This window comes from Tachysurus fulvidraco, chromosome 7 (genome assembly GCF_022655615.1).
Source record: "Tachysurus fulvidraco isolate hzauxx_2018 chromosome 7, HZAU_PFXX_2.0, whole genome shotgun sequence".
In the NCBI taxonomy this organism is placed as follows: domain Eukaryota; kingdom Metazoa; phylum Chordata; class Actinopteri; order Siluriformes; family Bagridae; genus Tachysurus; species Tachysurus fulvidraco.
Window position 1 is genome coordinate 2,683,569 of NC_062524.1, and position 25,585 is coordinate 2,709,153.

At 35.4% G+C, this 25,585-nt stretch overlaps 2 protein-coding genes and 1 non-coding gene across 28 annotated transcripts in view; 1 reads left to right on the forward strand and 2 right to left on the reverse strand.

The window, feature by feature from the left end:
- Positions 1-25,585, reverse strand: part of LOC113650479 — a 289,734-nt gene that overhangs the window by 128,835 nt on the left and 135,314 nt on the right. The window lies entirely within an intron of this gene.
- LOC113650465 lies at positions 289-23,897 on the reverse strand. Of its 4 annotated transcripts, XM_047816772.1 has the most exons (10): positions 23,773-23,897; positions 21,728-21,848; positions 3,524-3,643; positions 3,317-3,412; positions 3,225-3,243; positions 2,839-2,874; positions 2,647-2,676; positions 2,461-2,551; positions 1,593-1,661; positions 289-1,326 (listed from the first exon to the last, which is right to left on the reverse strand). In XM_047816772.1, the coding sequence occupies exons 3-10, from the start codon at positions 3,641-3,643 to the stop codon at positions 1,176-1,178; spliced, it is 612 nt and encodes a 203-aa protein (XP_047672728.1). In that variant the 5' UTR covers positions 21,728-21,848; positions 23,773-23,897; the 3' UTR covers positions 289-1,175. The 4 variants fall into 4 exon arrangements, with proteins under 4 accessions (XP_047672728.1, XP_047672729.1, XP_027014645.2 ...); XM_047816773.1 differs by lacking the exons at positions 21,728-21,848; positions 23,773-23,897 and adding an exon at positions 8,436-8,572; XM_027158844.2 differs by lacking the exons at positions 21,728-21,848; positions 23,773-23,897 and adding an exon at positions 6,677-6,924.
- trnay-gua lies at positions 8,868-8,958 on the forward strand. The gene is given in 2 exon segments: positions 8,868-8,904; positions 8,923-8,958. It is a non-coding gene; the product is annotated as a tRNA-Tyr (tRNA).

The following is a 25,585-nucleotide window of genomic DNA, read 5'->3' on the forward strand; positions in this document are numbered from 1 at the left end:
AGTTAGTAGTATACTGATAATAATTTAACATAAAAATGAAACAAAATAAAGAATAAATATATAAAAAGTATACAGTATGTGTGTGACATGGAAATGCAGTCGAGATCTATGCAGAAGAAAAATGAGTAACATGGCAGTGACATGGAGATGATTAGTGGATAATACAACTATTCAAGTCAATCGTCCAAAGAGCTTACTGTAACTTCAGACGAGCTCAGTGCTAAAAATACATCACACTCCAGTGAACAGTAAATTGGTTTACACATAAAGACATACATGACACTTAGATTTGCTTTATTTACTTTTATTGATATATGTGAAAATAAATAAATACATTATAAAACATGGATTTTTTTTATTTACATGAAGTGCAAAGGTTTGAATGCTGCAGTGATTTGATTAATGATATATTGAATGCACTAACAGTATTAGTAAAGCACACCCACATACACACAAATACATATAAACATATAAACTGAAAGCTACATTCAGGAGAAACAAAAATGGAGTGAAAACTTGGTCACAGAAATACAGTTTATGGAATACAGTGAATTTGTCCAGGAGATCATGAACAAGGCAAACTAGCCATGATCATCTGGTTGCATAGAAATATAGCACATTAATGCATAATTTCACAGAAACCACCAGGCACTTATGGAAAAAATAAAATACTGCCTTTCACTCCGTTAAAATATGAAGAATTATCAAACAGTAATTACATTCAATATGGTAAAATAAAAATACATGAATTTTTAAATATATAAATACATCAGGCAGCTCTGTAACAGGTTCAGTTTCTTTTTTACTGCTTTTGTTTTTTTGTTTGTACAAAAGCACCAGCTGGTGGAATAATAAACTCTACAATCTGTAATACATAATAAATAGGTTTATTGCAATTTGTTTAAAATATGTGCTTTGTGGCACATTGAACTACTGACATTATTAGGGTATTTTTTTTTAACGTTTAATGCTGCCTGTACTCTCTAGTGAGCATAAAGTATTTGTCCATCTAGTTTGGGTATTTAACTGAGTATCATGTTATACAGACACATACAGAAGGAATGCTCAGATGTCTTTTTAAATAAATAATTATGAGGAGAAAAATGTAGTAAAGCTTGTTTTTTGATTTTGTATGAAAAAGATCAACAACATTTCTCTACCTAATCCTCACATATCTATCCATGTGCCATGAGCACATGTCCGTTCACGACTGCATGACTGTCTGGAGCTTCATCTTCCGCTTCATTCTGTGGTTTGATGGGGATCATTGGGATAATCTCAGCATAACCGTTCGGATCGTCTTTATTACCGCCATCATGTCTCGGGCTAAAAACAAACAAAACATGTTGATTTTCATGAAAAAGCATATAATGGTTCTGTGTCCAGGTCGAAACTGTGTTGCTTCATTGAAAACAAACCAAAAAACAGATGATAAACACAGATGAAGATCCCATGATGAAAAAATAGTAAATAAACATCCATCTACTCGTCTGTCCAATATCTATTCATGTACATTTCATTATCCATGATTTTAACAACTTAGTCAACCATCTAGCTGTATTTCTCTCCATATATCTCTCCCTCCATCTTACCTGCCATCGGGGTGACCGTTCAGTTCCTGAACCTCCTCTTTCACACCATTTTCAACATCAGGTTTCAGGCTAAAAACAAGAAAAACAGGTAGGATTCAGAGAACATAAATATATTAAAATAAAAAAGTTTTCAGATGAAAATCTACATTACACTTAGACTTGCTTTCGCTTCGTGCAAAAGTGTGGAATGTCTTTTAGCGTGCCAGTGTTGCCATAGAAACAACCGGGTAACAGTGATTTCAGTGTGATTTGAAGGTAAATTTATTCATACTTAACAGTCATGCAGTATTATTTATATTATGATACAAAATAAATAGATCATTAAATATTTAAGTGCATCTAGCAAAATAATTTAGGTAATAGAGTTTCCAAATAAATAAACACATAAATAACTACATAAATTAATAAGCAAATGAATAAACCACCTTAAAATAATCAATTTCAGGAAATTTAGATCATGGAATTCAGGAGACATGAACAGGATTATTCCCCAGGACTTATCACCTACATAGCTGTATATCTTTATTCATAATCGATTGCAAATATGCCATATATGCACTTCTAGTTAGACACTAATCTAATGTTCTGAATGGAAAACAGACAGGTTTCTGCTGTAGCTATCAGAGCTGTCCTGCTCAGGGCCCAGAGGAGGAATAGAGAATAAATCAACACCTCTGGACCAATCAGGAGCCATAAATCAAAGAATTTGGGGTAAAGAATTTGGGGTAAAGATGAAAAATCATTTTGAAGTTCCATGAAAATGCATTAAATATTGTACAAGAGACCAATATATTTTAAGCTTCTTTTAGGAAATGATTTTTTTTGTTGGCTGGACTGTTTTTTTCTGAGTGGTGCAGATTTCCTGTACCTGTGATCTTGTTTTCTTTTGCGCCGAACCAAATACACAATCAGAGGAACCAGAAGAACCAGAAGAACCAGAAGAATGAGCAGCCACATATCTACAAATACAATAATATAACTTTTAAAACTCTTATATTCACACACAAGATCTCTTAATTTAGTGTTTATCAGAAATACCATACAAAATACTCACAGTTGTATCTATGATCATCTGTTTTGGTAGCTTTAAAATAAATAAGACACATTAACAGATGGTACAAGAGGAAAAATGTTAAATACCAACACACACACACACACACACACACACACACACACATACACACATACACACACACACCCCAAAGTAACCAGAGCTATGAATTTCATATATAAATCTAGTACTTACGTTCTGTTACACCTCTAGATGTGGTGCGGTTTGTAACTGTGAGCAAACAAAGAAAGACATTTAAAAATGGTTACAAACAATATTGAAGCCTCCACGATTCCATGTGTGTTCAATGTTTATGCTGCTGCCCTTGTTTCTCTGCTGTATATATTATTGTCTGCTATTTAATGTACATTTATATAATATGGAACCACAGCATTTTGATGACGTTATGTTTTTTCTTCAGATCAAACATTCTGTTTTTAGTTAATTTACTGAACTAAATTACAGATTTACAGCTAAACTGTACAGCACTAATACTGACAGACTAAGAAATATGTACACACAGAGAGAGAGAGAGAGAGAGAGAGAGAGAGAGAGAGAGAGAGAGAGAAGAAGAAAGGTACCTTGGAAGATGTACTCGTCCTGCAAAGAAAGAATAACATTCTGATTAGTGACGTGACAAAAAATATCAAGAATTTACCGTAAAAGTATGTACCTTGTTTTGTGACCCGAGGCACCTTATAAGCAGCCGAACCCACATCAGGCAGACATCCAGAACCAATGACATTTCACCACCGATGGCCGTCTTATTCTAAATATCGGTCAGTAAAAAAAATAACTATTTGATCAATTCACAGCTGATCTCAAAATTCAGTGCAGCTTCAGTGTTTAATCTGATGTTAAACGTCAGACTCAGACTCACCTGTGCGTACCATGTCGGCTCACAGTCAGAGCTGTATGAGAGACCTGATGTGTAGTTGAATTTATTATCAAATTTAATTTCATCACAAAATTTGGTGATGTTTTGTGACATGACTGACATCTGAAAATAAAGAACCAACAAAGAAAAAAATACAGATATAAAATACCTGAAAATTAGTAAACAGTCATTAGGAACTCATTAGATAAAGAAGCCTGTATTATTACACATAAAACAGTGATTCCCCCCCCCCCCCTTTGATCACAGTAATAATATTTCAGGATTTCACACACCCAGTACAAAGACTGACTCTCAGTCACTGCTTTATAGGCATTTAAGACCAGTCTGATTTAGTCTTCTAAAGATTTCAGTGTTAATAGTTAATAGTTAATGTAAAAGGTCACAACACAAGAAGGCAGAAATCTGTTTTTTCTACCATTATCTTCTTTAGACATATTTAATAATTGAAACAAAACACAACCACCAGAACCCCCAAATCGATTACAATTTTACTGCATGATATTAATAACCCTGTAAATATGGCAGAAGATGAACAGGATTGTTTAATTCCCTGTGATCATTATTCCACTCTATAAACGTCGAAAATCTGACACGTGCATATGAGAAAAATTCTGACACGTGCATATGAGACTAATTATAATTCTACATCTACACACAGTAAAATCTTCACTCAAATAACAGATCTGACAGAAACGTATCAGTGTGTAACCGACAAAAAAAAGTGAGCACGTGTTCGCGTAAATGATATAAATTATAACTGATAATATGAATCTTTAGGTTTGTCTAAAGTCTAACTTCTGTTTTACGAAGCGTTATTCACATTGTTAACAGTAAACGACTCAGAATAAAATAAAAAATAAAGCATGTTGTGTACCGGTATGCTACTTCTTCTCGTGTCGGTTATTAAGCAGCTTCTGCTGCAGTACCGCCACCTAGTGAATCGGTTCTTATTTCTTGGTTTATATGGCGGGTTTTATATATCTTTCCTTTAAATATTTCCCTCCCTAAGTTATATTTTTTTATACATCATTATGGCATGTTCCACATTTTCTGGAACATTACATGCATCACATATCTTGACTTACTTGTTTCCTTAGAACTCTAAATGCACAGTTTCTTTCTTTAATCGCATTTTTACATTCATCCATTGTAAAACCATTTCCTGGTTGTTGACATTTCTGTCTTAATGACTGAGGGATTACGATCACAGGAAAGTTAAGTTTAAAATAAAAATGTTTAAATGTAATATATTTTTCTTCTGGTCCTTATTTTAAATGGGTCATAAAAAAATATCAATAATTATCGATATTGACCGATATGAAACACTGTTATCATGATACAGCCTCCACAATTGTCTTAATTCTATCACTTTTCCTCTTTGGCTGCATTGCTTCATTCACAATTTTGCATATTAAAACTACAAAGCTAATTTAATCCAAAATCCATACATCCTCATTCTTCTTTTTACAGCATGTGTGTATTTCTGTTTGTCTCTGATTTTCTACACAAGATGGACTCTCTGTTGGATGTCCTCTCTCTGGCTGATTTATATGATTTGCAGCATGAGCATCATTGGAACTGCCCAACATATTTTACCTTTTTAACTGCATCAGCATATGACAATTGATTTATTATTTTGTGCTTCTGAACCTTACTTCTGAAGCTTGTTTTTGTACATGGCATCCTCCAAAAGCTGCACTATGTTCACCTGCACAGTTGCAACATCTAATTTTTGCATCTTTGCCACATTTTCCATATTCATGTTCTCCACATCTATCACATCTTATATTTCCTTTGCTTTGCCATGCAGTGTGTCCCAATCTTTGGCATTTGAAGCATCGCATTGGGGCTGGGATATACTCCCTAACATCATAGCTCAAATACCCCATTTTAATTTTCTTGGTCATAAGCTTTTCAGATTCAAGGAGCACTTTCCTTACTATTTGTAGTCTAGTCGCTTTCATCACTTTGCCTCCTTTAACTTCTTGCATAATTTCTTCCATTGACATTGACAAAGGTACATCATAAATAACACCTCTACACTTTGCTGCAGTTCCTGGGATGTGAGCACTGATTCTTTCCTCATTTAACATTTCTGCACGTAGGAATTTATCTCTTTTACAAACACAAGTAACCTCCTGTTGCTTAGATACTGAGCATATTTAATTTTTCTCCCATTTCTTTTTCAATAGCTTTCGTCAGCTTTAAAGGGTAAAAAAATGAACTCCTTGTCTTTTGAATGTTACCATCACTTTCCATTCCGTTTCGTCATCCTCCTTTCTCGCGGTTGTCTTTACAGTCTTAGTTTTTTGGTTTGTTTTACTAGACTCCAAGCCTAATGTAGAGCTTCCAGAACTATTACTCCTATCTTTCCTCTTCCGTGATACCTCCTGCCAATGCATACCTTCACTATCACCATCAGTACTTTCACCCACGATAGTTGCATCCACAGTACAGCTGTTACTAACCCGCCACTCGGTCCGATACAAAACTCCAGCACACAATAAAGAGTGACCCAAAGCCGACCTAAGAGCTCCTGCCCAACGACTCAATACTCCACCTAGTGAACCGTCGGTCATTTACAATTATATGTAATTTCCTGTTGAAGGTCGTTTATGAAGCTTTCTGAAGTCTCCGTTTCTCTGTATTTATCACACGGAACGAATGAGTTAACGCACAGATTTAATACAAAATAAGCTAGTATAAATATACATCAGTAAACGAATCTTTTAGTCAACAAGCTTTTACTGTATACTTATATAACTGACGCAGTATATAGTGAAATAAAATAACACAGAGATAAGAACTAAAGAATAAGTGCAGACAGACAAAACAAAACACTGAAAACACTGTGAAGAAAGGGATGATTGTAAACAATGACTAAATGATTCATCCATATAGATTCAAGGACTCAATGATTCGCCCTTAAAGATTCAAAGACTCAATGATTCGCCCTTAAAGATTCAAAGACTCAATGATTCGCCCTTAAAGATTCAAAGAGTCAATGATTCACTTTTAGATATTCCAAATAAAAACACGGTCTAATCTGGATTACTTTTTTCTATCCATCTGTTGGTGTTCAACACGAATTCGCATATACATTAACATTTATTACATTAACAGAAATGTAATTACCTCGAAGACAGATTATCCTCCGGTGTCTTCCTGAATCAAACCGCACAGTTTATTTTCCTTCTTCTTTATTACACTTTCATCCCCTAAAGGTGTCCGTGTCCGCTTTATAATACACAACATACAGAACCGTCCCGTTACCCGCATTTTACTGATTATGTCGGTTTTAAACGACGACAAAAAGACGCTTCTACCAAATATGGTAGCTCTGTGTGTCGTATCACGTGACTAACGGATGATCCCGACTAGGGTTGGGTATCAAAAGAAATTTTCCGGTTCCGATTCCGGTTCCAGTTCTGCCTTACGATTCCCGGTTCTGATTGCGATTCCATAATAAAAGAAATGCGAAAAATAATGCACAATACTTAAACAATTCCATCTGTGTTTATTAATCACTCTTTAAATATTTTAAACAGAGCATTTCAATTCATATCAATTTAAATTTAAATTAGGCCATCCTTAAAATATTCTTGTTGCCGTAACCCGACCGACCCTGTCAATTTAGGACCGACTCAAATTATTATTATTATTATTATTATTATTATTATTATTATTATTATTATTATTATTTTGCTTTAACTCCGACCGACTTGCCGGTTTACTCTTCAGTAAACAAAAAGTTCGCGGTCACCGTTCAAAGTCATACGGGTTCGGGCACCATAATACATCTAAAAAAAATATAACTAAAACAGCTCGACACTGCTTTAACTTCGCACGAAGTTCTGGAAAAACTGTGCCAAGCATCAAAATAAGGTTTGCAATGATGCGCCCGAAGGCACGGGTTGAAGACCCAGTCAGTGATGTCACGATATGCTAATTTGTTAAACGTCATAACCACGTAATCACCATCACCAAAATTGTAACATTGAAACTTTTTTTACTGTTACTGCAAACCAAAATATTTTTAAGGTTGGCCTAAATCCAACATCAAACTTAGCATCTAGAATTACAACAGCAAAACAGCTAAAACAGTGGAGAAAAGAGGGTAGATTTGCTTCATTGTTGTAGCTTTGGAAATGAATCCACACTTTAGACTTTTTTTTAGACATGTTTAACACAAAGCGAACCTCAGCACAGCAGCGCGAGTGACTTGTTTCTTTGGTAAGCTGCGTTAATTTGGTTGCGTGACTGTAAACAGTGTAAACAATTAATATTCATGAGGTAAGACATGGCTATTTGCCTGTCATCACATCGGAAACGCGTTTGGAACCGAAACTTAAAAATTCCACGCGGTTCAGGTGTGACACCGAAATCTGTGACCTATCGTATGTTGTGACCTTAGGGGGCGCTGTGGCTAAAATGCAGCTTAAAATAGGTCGTCACAGGTGTTCCTGTTAAAAAACAGGATCCGGTTCCCAGACCTAATCCCGACTGACTAATAGGGAAGAACCGTATACTGTATTAGAGATAGAGAAACTATTTGCACCACGAGGATTTGGAGAAGCGTGTTTTTTGCAGGTATATTTCATCAGCTTATAACATTAAACTATTAGTATCTTATTTTACGTTTTAATTCATTACACATTTTATATCTCTGTATCTGAACATATTTTACTAGTTTTAAAATATTAGTTATATTTATATATATATAAAAATGTGTATAATAAACATGTGTATAATAAACATGTATATAATAAGCATTGCATAATAAACGTGTATAATAAAAATGTACATAATAAACATTGTATAATAAACCTGTGTAATAAAGGTGGTTTATAAACATGTATATAATAAAATGTGTATAATAAACATGTGTACTCACTTTTGTTGCTCCAAAGCAGATCGATAGGTGAGTAGGTGATGAAGCTCAGGTACACTCACTTCTTGAATGAAAATTCTCGCTTTTATCAGCTCTGCTGTGATAGGTGGGACTGAACATTCTGTACATCACGAGACTATTATCAACCAGTCATATTAAAGAGGAAAAAAATACAGAGAAACTAATTTCTCATCTTACTGAAAACCACATGTTAGTGAACATCCTGTGTAGCAGATAATCAGTAAGTTGATGTCACAATCTTGACTTCAAAACTGTTTTAAGTTTTTACAACATCATACTATAGATGGAAATTTATAAATATATACGTATTATTTGAATTTATATTGATATAGAAATAGAAATTGTGCTGTATAAATGTAGATTAGATTCCGTAGGCACCACTTATATTAACCTACCACCAGAGAGCACTCGTCTCCTTCGATAGCTCAGTTGGTAGAGCGGAGGACTGTAGAGCTATACTGACGTAGTCATCCTTAGGTCGCTGGTTCGAATCCGGCTCGAAGGAACGTTTTTGTTTTCTATTTAGGTAGATGTTTCAGGTAGATGTAGGTCTTTAACAGTTCTTTAAAGATAAACACGTGTTTTGTAGAGGTGGGTTTGAGAAAATGACACAAATTACATTGTTTCAGAGCTTATCATGTTTCTATTTATCTTATTTTATTATTTCTTATCAGTTTTGTTGTATAGTTTTCCATTTACTCATTATGTGACAACATAAAGGGTACAGTTCAGCTCCTCTCTCTTAATCAGATGTGGCTCCTACATGCTGCACCCACACAGGCCTGACATCCCTGATCTGTAATAATGCCTTCATATTATCTACATGTTTAACCTGTGGTGAATGTGACAGCGCAAGATGTTGTGTAGTTTACACATACACACAAACATATTAATGAGCACTTAAGTAGTAGTCAGCCGAGTATAAAGATTATAACACATGCACTTTATTTTCCATTTATTCTGTTCCCAAGTACAATTCATTTTAGGGCATAATTTAGACTCCTATGTAAATAGACGTACATACATTTTGAAGTCACTGAGTAAACAATAGACATTGGTCTTTTTTGAATTCTATAATATAAAACACTGGTAAAAATAACAGAATAATTTATTTTTTAATATTATTTCCAGATATGCCAATTAGTCCTTCATCTCCCAGAGAAAATAAATAAAATTTGACCCTGAGCATTTTATCATGTGGATAATAGAATGTATTATAGTTTGTATTTGTCATAACCAAGGTTCTATTCAATACAGTGCAAATAAAGAAGTGGAATGAGAACCAGGAGTTATCTTAAAAATGGAATGAGAAAAGGATATAACATGGAACCAAAAACAACAAATGGCTGATGTCACAGAAAATACAGCTTGAAAATAAATAGAGTAAAACAAAGTTGGTGGAGTACAGACACACACACACACACACACACACACACACAGAGACACACACAGAATAAAGTGTAGTGATTTAAACTACTTAGTAGTAAAAGGGCATTGTTTTGATTTAATGTGGCTTTTGACATGTTGATTTTCATAATTGCAATAAAAAAACATTATAATGATTGAAGTAATGCATATAAAAGTGTTTTTATGCCAAAATACTGCTTAACAAAATGGTTAAAAAAAAGGTGAAGTATACAATTGCATTGATCAGATTAAAAATTTGGCACTTGCGGTAAAAATTCTAAAAATAATGCCCTATAACTTTAAAAAAAAAGGCCTCAGTTGATGTAATTAATAATTTCTTCTGGGAATAAAAAGTGTTCTAAATATTAAAGTGCAGGAACAGAAAGAAAAGTGCGATGACAGGAAGACAGCGGGCTGGACGGAGGGGCCGAGATCAAACTGTAATCTTCACAGGACAGTGCTGACAGGAGAAAAAAAAAAAACAGTGAAGAAATGAAATATAAATATATAATTATATATTTATTCATCACAACAACACCGCCCTGTCCATCGAGCAGGATTCATTTCCATCAGTTCATTCCATCGATTTAACATAATAAACTGATGCAAGTTTTATAAAGTGAAATTCATCATCATTATAAATCTGCAATTATGATTCATTATAACACTCAGGAAAGAATTACAGGCAGTGTATATTAATGAATACACAATACATTATTATTATAAAACGTGTCCCAAACGTCAGGGGAAATTTCCTATATGTGACTTTTTTCCCAAAAAGGATTTGACAAATGAAGAACATGTCGGTGTAACAGGAAACAAGTCACACACTGATCACTTAAAGGAAAATATTCGAGGTGCAATTAACCGTTACGAGTTAGAGAAACAACACTGTTGAAATGAATCAAGTTACATTTTGCTAAGAATTCACTTCTTCTATGTCTGAAACACGTTGTAGTGAATTTTGTGAAAAAGCTGCAGATGTAGCTCAGACAGAAACTACAGTTGTTACAAAATCATTTTTGTTCGAGGTGTAGGAGATTAAATGTACATTACATTATGTAAATGATGTACAGATTTACTTTTATTTTCCTTTTTGTAATAAAGTCAGTCAGTCTTTGGACCGGGGGAGGAAACCCCAGAGGCACGGGGAGAACATGCAAACTCCACACACACTAACTACTAAGCCACTGTGCCCCCCTACTTATTCTTAAACAACAAAATAAAGCACCTGTGTAAAAGCTGCTTTACTGTGTAAATATCCAGCAGTTTGAGATTCACTCACTTTCTATTCGCTCTTCCAAGTACACAGTTGTACAACATGTTTGTCCACCAGCCTTTAATCTTCCTCCTGTAATCAGCAACACCAGTGAAGAACAGAATCATTTGTTAATCACCAAACACATCCATCAGTCTAATGTACACATCAGATTAAAGCATTTCATCATTGCTCCGTTAGCTGTGAGGATGATGCATCATTACCTTTCTATGTACAACACAAATGCACACAGTCCAACTCCAAACACAACCAAAGGCACAGTCACAGAGATGGTGCTGGTGCCACCAAAACCTATCGAGATAAGAAAAAAAAAAGAAATATAATCTCCAGTCAATATAGGTTCCTATATTTCATTTCATTTCTAACAACAACTCGATAAATAATAATAAAATCATTACATCTAACATGATGGGCGTTTTTTAATATAATTTTGTACTGGATGTTGATCATCACAGCACAGTTTTACATGTCCGGTTCGTTAATAGAAAACGTTAAATAAATACAGTCACCTCAGGCTTGCTCAGAAGGGATAAATACAACTAAATTTAAATAAAGTCTAATATTAAATCTTGAAATTTCTGATCTATACTATATTCTGAAAAACTGCTTTTAAATAATGTCAACCGTTAAAAATGAAATTAAATTGAAGTCATTCTGTAGTTATATTCAAAAATGATAAATCATGAGCAGAAAAATAAATCAATGCCACTTCAATTAATTGAGGATATTTAATCTATACAGAAATATCTTGCTCACCTGCTTGTTCCTCAGCAGACTCAGAAACATCAGTTGGTGATATGGTGCTGTTGACAGCTAACACACATACACACACACATACAAAATCAGCTACAGTTCATTGATCTGATGCTGTTCTTTCTCACTACTGTAATACAGTGATGCCTCGAGATACGAGTGCTTTGACATACGAGCTGTGATTCGACCAATTTTTTGCCTTGTGATACGAGCAAATTTTTGAGATACGAGCATCTGAGCTGCCGCCACCGAAACAAAGATCCCCAACAACCACTTGTGCTCTCCCCCGCCTTCACACTGCTCACGACAAACGACGGCCGATAAAACGGAAGTCATTCATTTCCTATGGAGAGTCGCAAAGGCGCTGCACAAGGTGCCGACCATTTGCAGATCCGTAATTTTCTGATACGTTATAAAATGATTTACTTGTGCGACTACACCCCATACGATATGCCGACCGGAGAGGTTTTTATTAAAACGATTGGCAGATGTTAGTGAGGAAAGAGTGACAAAAAAGGCAAAAACAAGTAAAGAGAAAAGCGATGAAGAAAATTAAGCAAAATGAATGTAAAGAAAACAGAAATTGTAGATATTTGAGATACAAGCAAGGTCACGGAACGAATTAAACTCGTGTCTCGAGGTATTACTGTAAGTTTTTGTACTGAACTGCACTGATTTCACACATGATCAGGGTCAGATATTAACAGGGGCTCAAGGGAAAATCCTGACACTAAAAAATGACCAAAATACACTGAACAAGAGAATAAACAACCCCGTAGTTAATTTGGTAACTGCAATATCTACATGACCCTCCACATTTACGGTATTTAACAGACACCTGTTAACAGAGTGACTGACATTTTATCTCCTTTTTAAATGTAACCATTTTAATGCACAGAAAATACAGAGTGCTTTTTATTTACAAAATAATACCACACCATCAATCACTGCAACTCAATAAGAGGATACATCTGAAGAAATCAATTTATTTATTTTTAAAGAAACTGCTAGTAGATCGTGTATTGAAAGTGAATACAAAAAAAAAACAACCAAAAAAAAAAAAAAAAAAAAACCACATATAAAGTGTTTTTTTCCCTACATGAAAAAAATATTAGTCATGAGCTCATTTGGTGTTGACAGGTGAAAACACACAAAGCTGAAAGGTGTACCATTAAACACGAACTTCTTCAGTCCACTTGCATGTGTGTTAAAACAGCGTGCAATGAGGCTAATGCCAGTGTCACAGAACTGACGAATCAGAAAGTCTCCAAGTCCCAGCACAGTACCATCCTAGAACAATGTGGAGAAGGACAACACACACAAAAAGCCAATGTTCCAACAAATTTAAGTTTGAATGTCAGTTTGTAAATCTGATGAAATTAAATAATTTTAATCAATAAAACATAGATTTACGTCAAATGTATTAATACACGTGTTATATAGAGTTATATTGTCATTTCTACATGCAAACCTGTACCCAGTGGGTAGCTGGCCAGGCAACTGGCTAATAACTGTGTTAACCAGGGTTGATTAGTCATTAAATATTTTTGATGTTTTGAAAATCATTCTCTGTGAGTCATAGTCTCAGAGGCTAAGCTCCTCATCTCCTCCTACCCTAGAAATGCCCCTGGGCTGGGAAAACCTCACCGGTGCGTGCCAGCTAAATTCACAGCCCATCGTCTGTAGAGCATGAGGTTTGGTGTAGTTGTATTTGCCAAATGAGGAAAGCTCATCGCAAGTAGTGTTGATCTCCGTCACAACCATCTGAAAATCAAGATCATGACCCATCATTTAAGAGGATATGCCTCACTAGAACACTTAAATTACAATCGATCATCTTTTGCCTCTTTTCCACCAAAAAGAACCGGGTGCTGGTTCAGAGCTAGCGCTAGTGCTGGTTCAAAGTTGGTTCCACTGGCGAACCTTTTAAGAACCGGTTTGCCTTTCCACCAGCTAGAGAGCCGTCACAGAGCCGAGTGTGTACTTGTACGTGCGGCTCAGTGCAATCTGTATAAACGGAGGTTGTAATCGATAAAGTACATAACGTTATTTTATTGTTAACACAGAAAAAAAATTAGCCTTAGCATGTAGTTACCTACTATCATGTGTGCTGATAATGTATCATATTGCGGTAAAGTAAAAGTGTATTAAACATTAGTATACGTAAGGTACATTATCAAATGCGCTAACAGTAGCCCCGACCCAAGCAGTTTCTAAGTCTAGACCAGCAACGTTTTGGTGCTAATTAAGAACCACTTTTCCTGGTTCAGAGCCGGTGCTTTGGCGGTCGAACTCGAACTGCCTCGGTGGAAAAGGGCATTTAATTCAGTCTCCAACAAGCAAATATATATATATATTTAAAAAGGTTGCAAATAAACACAAGTCGTTGACTTTAACTAGAATACAACACTGTTATGGTTATGGAGGAAGTAAAGCTTACATTAAATTTAAAAAGTATATAAAAGGGAGTCACTGGGCCACGTGGCATGGAAGCGATTAAAAAGTGATTTTTTTTCATAAACAATATTAATATAAAATAGAAACAGCCCTCAAATTCTATGAAAATAGATGCATAATCATAGATCATCCTTAAAGCTGTTGAAGAAATGCAGTCATATTCCTAAACATGATAATTTATCATAATTTTTACTCATAAGTGCACATCACTATGAAGCAAAACTATATATCGGATGTGTGTCATTCAACTGGTTATTTACAGAATAACTCTACGTGAGACGCTGCTGAATCCAGATTGGTTATTTATTGGTTATTGACTGCCCCAAATGACTCATCATTCGCCCCTGAACACATTTCACTTTTTTTTTAGATGCTCTTTTAACTACTATTCTGAGAGACTGAGTATAAATCAGTAGTAAGATCACAGGAACAGGTATCTTTACAATGGTTAAACTTATCCAGAAACACTATCTAAAATTGAAAAAACATCCCAAAACAGCATGCAAACCTTGTACATTAATTTTTCATATACAACAGCCAATGGCAAGTCTAAAGTCTAGCAGATCTTTCAATATTTAACTTTTTGTGTTAAATAGGCAGTACAGGCAGTTCTATTTATTAAAATTACAATATGCAGTTTGTGTGTAGCATTTGTATAGATATACATTGATCCCTCGTTTATCGCGGTTAATGGGGACAGGAACCCCTCGCGATAGGTGAAAATCCGCGAAGTAGGATTGGCCCCAAGTTTGACCTTTTCACTGATGGTCATCATCTTCCTCTTCCTCTTGGGCTCAGTAGAGGAATCTTTCGCAGGGGCACGGCACTTAGGAGGCATCGTAAGGGCTTAACGAAAAGTTCATTTCGAACACAATACGCGAGACACGGTTGACAGTGTGAACGAGAGTGGCGAGATACAATAAGGGAACCAATCATGTGCCTTGTCTGAGTGCCCGTGGGTATGTACAAAGTCTGAGAGTTTCTCTCTTTGTCTGGCATCCTTGGAAACCATTTTTATTTTTTGATGAATATTTTTGAAAAATCAGCGATGCACTGAGGCTGCGAAACATGAACCGCGAAGTGGCGAGGGATTACTGTAAATCATATAGTTAAGTATACAGTATTTTCGGTTTCGTACAGCAAAGCCATGGATATAAGAAAGTGGTCTAAAGATTCATCATTGTCAAAGACCAACAACAAGAGGTGTGGAGGAGCTTTTGTGCCTTATATACTATTGATATAATTCCATATACTAGTACTCAAGAAAGCCACTAGATGGCACTGTGTTCGCTGTTATTTGATGAATATAATGAGTAATAAACAATATACCAATGCACATCATTCATTCATTTTCTACCGCTTAACCCGAACTACCTGCCTTAATGCCCGATGACGCATGAGAAACCAATACAAATATTAAGAGCAAATAAACAGAGAAGTTGATCATATGGAAAAAGATTTAAATCACTGAATAGAATATGATTGTCTTGTGTTTTGGCATTTTGTTTAAATATTGATTGTGGTCTATTTTAATTATGTTGGCTTTGTAGAAGCCAACATTCTGATTTCCGTTATTATAGTTGTTGGTGCATGATTGTTCAATTTAAGGTCTTCGTTCTGACATGTCGTTTGTACTTGAATATAGATAGGCAATAAAACATAACTTAAAGAATATAGTTGTATAATCCAATCCATTTTTCGGTCCCTTTTTTGATTCAAAATTTAAACAGCAATAAACAATAAAGAAAAATAAAAGAAACATCTTTCTATTTAAGTGCAGATATGGTGACGAGGGTGACGGCCAAAAAGTTTGTTTGACCTGCTCCTTCACGCACACTTGCTGTGGTAAATCGTCACCATAAATACATTAAGCGTGAAAGAAAACTACACAACCAACATAAATCAAATGGCTCCTGCACACCGGCCCCTAACTGTTTATGACTGGGGTTAGGAAACAAATTAACATATTTACATAAGGAGCCATGTATTACAATCAAAATTATATACACAATTTCATTTTATATTCCTCAACACCATTTTTTTTTTTTCAATTAACAATAACCAAGAAAAATAAACTAATAAATCAACAGAATATTCAATTTTATGCAATTATTCAGGAATTATCAAAACCCACTCATATTCTATGTTTCTACTAAAAGATAAAGTTGTGTTACTGGTCTCATTATGATACTAAATTTTGTTTGGATTTTTGCAAACGTGACTAAACCTCTCTGATCTGGGATAGTTTCTATTACTTTTCCAAGCATCCAAGAATTACGTGGGGCTGCAGTGTCTGCCACGAGAACAATGTCACCTGGTTGCTAATCGTCAACCAGACATGTATTTCTCAGACTAAATAAAACTGAAATAAACTTTCTAGTGTACAAAAACCAAAGTAGCCAGGTAGTGCCATAAAAGGTCAAATTCATGACATCCAATCAAATTACCCCATCTGCAGTCAACAAAAATCTGTGTCCAATCAAGCACGTCTTTACGTATCTCATGAAATGTCAATGCAAGCGGTTAGGAACGAAGCATAATTTTACAAGCAGATAAAAATTTATAAGTGGATGCAAAGATTTAAGCCTACAGCCACAGAAAGAAAATCAACTCCCAGCAGCTTGGATGATCCACAATCCTCTGACGACACCCGGGGTCCCTCCATTTCAGCTGAAGGTGTTTCTCCAACCCCTGCTACAGTTAACACTGATACAGACAGCGATTCATCTGAGGTTTCAGCACCAACTCAGGTTCAGCAATTCACAGAGAAACCATCAAAAAGGCACAAATCTGACCTTCACAATCTATACATTTTATATGGATTTACATACCTTGGCAGTGAAGAAAATCCCAAACCACAGTGCGTTATATGTGCAAAAGTACTCTCTTCTAACCGCATAAAGCCAGCATTTTTACGTAGGCATTTAGAAACGAAGCATGCTGCTTTGAAAAATAAACCACAAGAATTTTTTTGAAAGGCAATTAAGACAACTCGGGAGTAGTAAGGCCCCCATAACAGCAACAGAAAACCTTAACAGGAAAGGTCTGCAAGCATCCAACATGGTGAGTTACAGAGTGGCTAAGACGGGTAAATCGCATACTATTGCGGAGAACTTAATTCTTCCTGCTGCAGCCGATATTGCATGTGTTATGCTTGGGGAAAAGGCCAAAAAAAAAATACAGAAGATGCCGTCATCTGACAACACAGTTTCATGTCGCATTGCTGATATGGCAGAAGACGCTTTAAAACAACTATTGCTTTGCATAAAATCCAGAGATTTCTACACTTTACAAATCGAAGAATGTAGCTGCTGAAATATGTCCGGTATATTTATGATGGTTCAGTTATGGAAGATATGCTTTTTTTGCCGATTGTTGGAAGGCAGAGCAACTGGAGATGAGATTTTCAAGATTTTGTAACATCACATGGACTTCAGTGGACAAAATGTGTGGGTATATGTACTGATGGAGCGAAAGCCATGACAGGGAGGCATAGTGACTGGTAACACTAAGTGACTATCCATTTGAATTGTGTAACCGCTTACACGACAAAAAGTTGCTCACAATACTGGCCTATCTGGGTGATGTTTTTTCTCGTCTGAATGAGCTTAACCTTGGATTGCAGGGAATTTCCAAGACCATATATAATGTGCAGGACAAAATTGAGGCCATGATCAGAAAGTTTACTCTCTGATCTAATTGCAATAACGAGAACAACACCGAAGCCTTTTGTCATTGCATGAGATGCTGCTAACAAATTAACTCAAACTTATCAACAGCGTTAAACGCGACATAATGAAACATCTATCTGAGCTGAGATCTATCTGAGATTATCCTGCCTTAGCAGATCACGCTTTGAAAACATTACTGCCCTTCTTGACAACATACGTGTGCGGATGTTTTTTTGCGGATGAAAAAAATACGGATATAAAATACCTGAAAATTAGTAAACGGTCATTAGGAACTCATTAGATAAAGAAGCCTGTATTATTACACATAAAACAGCCCCCCCCCCCCCCCCGATCACAGTAATAATATTTCAGGATTTCACACACCCAGTACAAAGGCTGACTCTCAGTCACTGCTTTATAGGCATTTAAGACCAGTCTGATTTAGTCTTCTAAAGATTTCAGTGTTAATAGTTAATGTTAATGTAAAAGGTCACAACACAAGAAGGCAGAAATCTGTTTTTTCTACCATTATCTTCTTTAGACATATTTAATAATTGAAACAAAACACAACCACCAGAACCCCCAAATCGATTACAATTTTACTGCATGATATTAATAACCCTGTAAATATGGCAGAAGATGAACAGGATTGTTTAATTCCGTGATCATTATTCCACTCTATAAACGTCGAAAATCTGACACGTGCATATGAGAAAAATCCTGCCACGTGCATATGAGACTAATTATAATTCTACATCTACACACAGTAAAATCTTCACTTAAATAACAGATCTGACAGAAACGTAACAGTGTGTAAACGACAAAAAAAAACCCTGCTTTTGGTCACTTTAAAGGTGAAAAAACACGGAATTTATGAGATCTGATTCACTTCCATTTATACCAGTGTGCACGTGTTCGCGTAAATGATAAAAATTATAACTGATAATATGAATCTTTAGGTTTGTTTAAAGTCCAAATCCTGTTTTACGGAGCGTTATTCACATTGTTAACAGTAAACGACTCAGAATAAAATAAAAAATAAAGCATGTTTTGTACTACCGGCATTTTTCCGGTATGTGCTTCTTCCTCTTGGCGGATGAAAAACCAACTTAAGGTGCATTTACCGCCACTTACTGGACTGGAGTGTGGAGCGCATAATGGTTTGGAATTTAACAAAAAATAAATTCAATTAAATAAAATAAATAAATAAATTTATAATACAACTGTATGTTAAATTCTATTGATCAGTTTTGTTTGTTTTAAGAAAATAACTAATTCCTGGAATATCCTAAACTGCTTTGATTCATTTCCTAATTGAACCCGAAGGGAGAAATCATTTGTACCAAACGATCGTAGAGCTTGAATTAATTTAATTCTTGCTCCTTCATATACCTCACATTATATAAGTACATGCTCTACTGATTCTGCTTGACCACATTTATCACAATTTCCATTTTCATGTTTCCCCATTTTATACAAATTGATTTAATGCACAATGTCTGAGACGCATTCTTGACATTAAAACATCTTTCCTGTTGCCAAACTTTCTTCTTTCTAGCCCTACTTTCTCTTGAATATGATGAAAGTGCCTACATTTTGTTCCACTATCCCACTATTACCTCCAAACGCTGCACTATGTTCACCTGCACAGTTGCAACATCTAATTTTTGCATCTTTGCCACATTTTCCATATTCATGTTCTCCTCCACATCCAGCATATTTTATATTTCCTTTGCTTTGCCCTGCAGTGTGTCCCAATCTTTGGCATTTGAAGCATCGCATTGGGGCTGGGATATACTCCCTAACATCATAGCTCAAATACCCCATTTTAATTTTCTTGGTCATAAGCTTTTCAGATTCAAGGAGCACTTTCCTTACTATTTGTAGTCTAGTCGCTTTCATCACTTTGCCTCCTTTAACTTCTTGCATAATTTCTTCCATTGACATTGACAAAGGTACATCATAAATAACACCTCTACACTTTGCTGCAGTTCCTGGGATGTGAGCACTGATTCTTTCCTCATTTAACATTTCTGCACGTAGGAATTTATCTCTTTTACAAACACAAGTAACCTCCTGTTGCTTAGATACTGAGCATATTTAATTTTTCTCCCATTTCTTTTTCAATAGCTTTCGTCAGCTTTAAAGGGTAAAAAAATGAACTCCTTGTCTTTTGAATGTTACCATCACTTTCCATTCCGTTTCGTCATCCTCCTTTCTCGCGGTTGTCTTTACAGTCTTAGTTTTTTGGTTTGTTTTACTAGACTCCAAGCCTAATGTAGAGCTTCCAGAACTATTACTCCTATCTTTCCTCTTCCGTGATACCTCCTGCCAATGCATACCTTCACTATCACCATCAGTACTTTCACCCACGATAGTTGCATCCACAGTACAGCTGTTACTAACCCGCCACTCGGTCCGATACAAAACTCCAGCACACAATAAAGAGTGACCCAAAGCCGACCTAAGAGCTTCTGCCCAACGACTCAATACTCCACCTAGTGAACCGTCGGTCATTTACAATTATATGTAATTTCCTGTTGAAGGTCGTTTATGAAGCTTTCTGAAGTCTCCGTTTCTCTGTATTTATCACACGGAACGAATGAGTTAACGCACAGATTTAATACAAAATAAGCTAGTATAAATATACATCAGTAAACGAATCTTTTAGTCAACAAGCTTTTACTGTATACTTATATAACTGACGCAGTATATAGTGAAATAAAATAACACAGAGATAAGAACTAAAGAATAAGTGCAGACAGACAAAACAAAACACTGTGAAGAAAGGGATGATTGTAAACAATGACTAAATGATTCATCCATAAAGATTCAAACACTCAATGATTCGCCCTTAAAGATTCAAAGACTCAATGATTCGCCCTTAAAGATTCAAAGAGTCAATGATTCACTTTTAGATATTCCAAATAAAAACACGGTCTAATCTGGATTACTTTTTTCTATCCATCTGTTGGTGTTCAACACGAATTCGCATATACATTAACATTTATTACATTAACAGAAATGTAATTACCTCGAAGACAGATTATCCTCCGGTGTCTTCCTGAATCAAACCGCACAGTTTATTTTCCTTCTTCTTTATTACACTTTCATCCCCTAAAGGTGTCCGTGTCCGCTTTATAATACACAACATACAGAACCGTCCCGTTACCCGCATTTTACTGATTATGTCGGTTTTAAACGACGACAAAAAGACGCTTCTACCAAATATGGTAGCTCTGTGTGTCGTATCACGTGACTAACGGATGATCCCGACTGACTAATAGGGAAGAAGCGTGTATTGTGAGTTAGAGAAACTATTTGCACCACGAGGATTTGGAGAAGGTGTATTTTGCAGGTGTATTTCATCAGCTTATCACATTAAACTATTAGTATCTTATTTTACGTTTTAATTCATTACACATATTATATATCTCTGTATCTGATCATATTTTACTAGTTTTAAAATATTAGTTATATTTAAAAAAAATATAATAAACATTGTTTAATAAATGTGTATAATCAACATGTATATAATAAGCATTGCATAATAAACGTGTATAATCAACATGTATATAATAAACATTGCATAATACACGTGTACAATAAAAATGTACATAATAAACATTGTATGATAAACCTGTATAATAAAGGTGGTTTATAAACATGTATATAATAAAATGTGTATGATAAACATGTGTACTCACTTTTGTTGTTGCTCCAAAGCAGATCGATAGGTGAGTAGGTGATGAAGCTCAGGTACACTCACTTCTTGAATGAAAATTCTCGCTTTTATCAGCTCTGCTGTGATAGGTGGGACTGAACATTCTGTACATCACGACATTATTATCAACCAGTCATATTAAAGAGGAAAAAAATACAGAGAAACTAATTTCTCATCTTACTATAAGCCACGTTTGTGAACATCCTGTGTAGCAGATACTCAGTAAGTCAATGTCACAACCTTGACTTCAAAAGTGTTTAAGTTTTTACGGCATCATACTATAGATGGAAATTTATAAATATATACGTATTATTTGAATTTATATTGATATAGAAATAGAGATTTTTGTGCTGTGTAACTGTAGGTTAGATTCCGTAGTCACCATTTATATTAACCTACCACCAAAAAGCGCTCTTCTGTTTCGATAGCTCAGTTGGTAGAGCGGAGGACTGAAGCGATATAATAACGTAGTAGTCCTTAAGTCGCTGGTTCGAATACGGCTCGAATTAACGCTTTTGTTTTCTATTTAAAACATTCACATAAACAAGGTGAAAAAAAAAATTCTAGTTCACGTGTTTGAGGTAGATGTAGGTATTTAGCCATCCTTTAAAAAGATAAATGTGTTTTGTAGAGGTTGGTTTGAGAAATATGACACAAATGACCAGGGGCGTAGCCATCATTTAAAGGGGGGGGGGGGGGTGTCTGGTGTTATCTGTTTTTCTTTTTCCCCCCCAAGTTAACCCTTGTGTAAATGACAGGTTTAATTTTTAATCATGATTTTTTAATCATATCAGATTACAATTTTTTTCTATATTTTTCTAATTACATTTATGATTGGTCCATATATAATCCTACAAACACATGTGTATTAATATATTATACATTGTAAGAAATTACAGAAATTGCACCAATTCCACTCCAAGGTACACATCTAAAAGAGCTCATTCCTAAGAAGCATCATAAGGTAATACGTTTAGGACTCTAAACGTATAAACGGGATTCAATTATAAATATTGAGACGGCAGCAGGACATTAAGAATCACCACAAACAAAGGGTCTACGTGGCTGCGATTACCATTTAAAGTGACCACTTGGGTGCTAGCAATTGTAACAATACCAAGACAAGGTGTACATGACCATGATCAACATTTAAATACATCAGCTAGACAACAAGGTGTAGCCCAGCCATTTGGGAGACATTCAGTTCTTACACTCAATACACATTCAAAGCGGAACTTCATTTAAATTACCAAAAGGAAAAACTGTATATAATGCTTGAGCAGGATTTGCTCGGAGTTCTTACCGACTCCGACGAACCCAAAGTACGCCATGTATTTTTGACACTGCTATGCTGGAATAAACTTCTTGTTCTTTATTAAGATCTTCAACATTGTCTTATTTTTACACAACACATTTTTTATTTCTTACATTATAAAATGTAAAATGCAATAGCAACCAGGTGTTAAAAGCCTCATCTGTTAGCACCTGTAAAGCTTTTGCGTGACATCCTGAATCTGCCCTGACAAACTTAGGCTGTCTGTTTCTTGCTCATTCAGTGCCATAATGAAAGAGCAGCCCATTAAATGAAGATCCTATCAGCATACTGTAACGTTTCCCCTGTGATCTACCCTCATTCACCGGACTACATTACCCATCATCCTTTGCACCCCGTCATCCACCATGTTTGTTTCCCGTCTTCACCTGTCTGTTCACCCGGACTCTATTTATAATCATCACCTATTCTGCCACCCTAATACGCCTTGCATCAGTAGACAGACAGACAACTCCTCTACCAATCACCACACTGAAGCAGACATCCAATTCACTTCGTTTAATGGCTGACTGGAAGTAGGGTAAAACTAAAGAAAAGAATGACAATGAATTTGAGCTAATTAATGAAAGTATATATTGAACACATGTTGTCTGTACTGTAAATATTTCGGATTTCAAATTTAAATGAACTCTTAGAACAAAATGTAAAATACTGACAAATATAGTTTAATAATATTTTTACATGACTCAACATACCAACAATTCCTTCGAAAGAACACGAAATATAGCAGATGAATTAAGATTATCAAAGCTGCCATGTGGCCTTGATGGCTTCCATATTACAACTGACGAACTAGGCTGACACTAATGACATCATCATTAAGTGACACTCTTAAAGGAGCCAGCACACATTAATTATATCACATAACAACACATCATTGTCTTCACTCATTGTCGGTTATCGTCTTTACTACGTTGTATGTATGTGTGATTTACCTGCTCCTTATTATGTTTGCTTTGTAGAAGCCAGCATTTCCGTTATAAGCGTATTATTATTATTATTATTATTATTATTATTATTATTATTATTATTATTATTATTATTATTATTATTATTACTACACACACACACACACACACTTTCATTAGATTACCAAGTTGGGCAAGTTGTGGCCTAATGGTTAGAGAGTCTGACTCGTAATCCTAAGGTTGTGGGTTCGTGTCTCGACTGAGGAGCCATTGAGCAAGGCACCGAACCCCCCAACTGATCCCTGGGCGCCGCAGCATGAATGGCTGCCCACTGCTCCGGGTGTGTGTTCACGGTGTGTGTGTTCACTGCTGTGTGTGTGCACTTTGGATGGGTCAAATGCAGAGAACGAATTCTGAGTATGGTTCACCATACTTAGCCGTATGTCACGTCAAGCATGGTCCCGGTTTGAGCTAACAAACAAACATAAATAAGAATTATTAATGCCTAAATGGAGAGGTAAAGGTAAACAGTGTGGATTACGAAATTGTGGATTTGCATGTTGGAAAAAAAAGGAAATGCCCAAACGATGAGAGCGAATCTGCTCTGGTCTGAGGTTTTAAATTCACGCACGGACGCACACCCTCAATGATGGTTCACCACTATCCTTTATTTAAGGACCTAAACACACTTTTAATAGCTTCAGTAATCTACGTAGTTGTTTTCTTTACTTGACCTTTCTGAAACAGTGGTCTTCCCACATGGTTGTCTAAGAAATTTTACCTTTTTAAATTAATTTTAAATGGAATTTCAGGACAATTTAATTTTATTTTTAACACTTTGTAGGTCAATAAAGTAAAAATAATTCACTCTAAGTAAAACTGCCAAATCAGTGTAGAGATGATAAAATTGGGGTTATATGGTCATACTTTCTTGTCCTAGTGAGAACTCTGGCAGCTGCATTTTGTATCTCCTTTATAGCTAATTGGGGGAACTTTTAATGCTTTACTCTGCTGTCTGATGCTCATGTTAGATGGCTGATTTTATTTGGCGATTAAAAAATAGATCTGTTCTTCTTTGTGGTGATAGGAGGAGAAACAGCGTCTTGGTGAGATTGAGAGGCTGCTGTAAACGGCTATGACCATATAACCCCAATTTTATCATCTTTACACTGGCTACCTGTTAAAAGCAAAATTAATGGATTGACAAATTAAGGATAGATTAATAAATAAATGAATCAATATATTAAATACAATAACGTACGTTCTTATTGTATTTCTACAATTTACTATTTTACTTTTAATTAAGCACAATGTACTTTGTTTAAATTTAACTTTTTGTACTATTTGTATGCAGCACAGCTGCAAATGCTTTGGTAATAGAAATGTACAGTTTTTGTCATGCCAATAAAGCACTATTAAATTGAAATTAAGAGAGAGAGAGAGAGAAACTTTAATAAGTTGGAAATAAGTGCCTGATAAACAGTTGTCTGGATTAATAACCGCAATGTATTATAACAATACGTGCAGCCTTGAACCAATCCCACTAATAAATTACGTTTTTAGATGTTTATTTGCTCTAAAAACAGCAACACATATGATT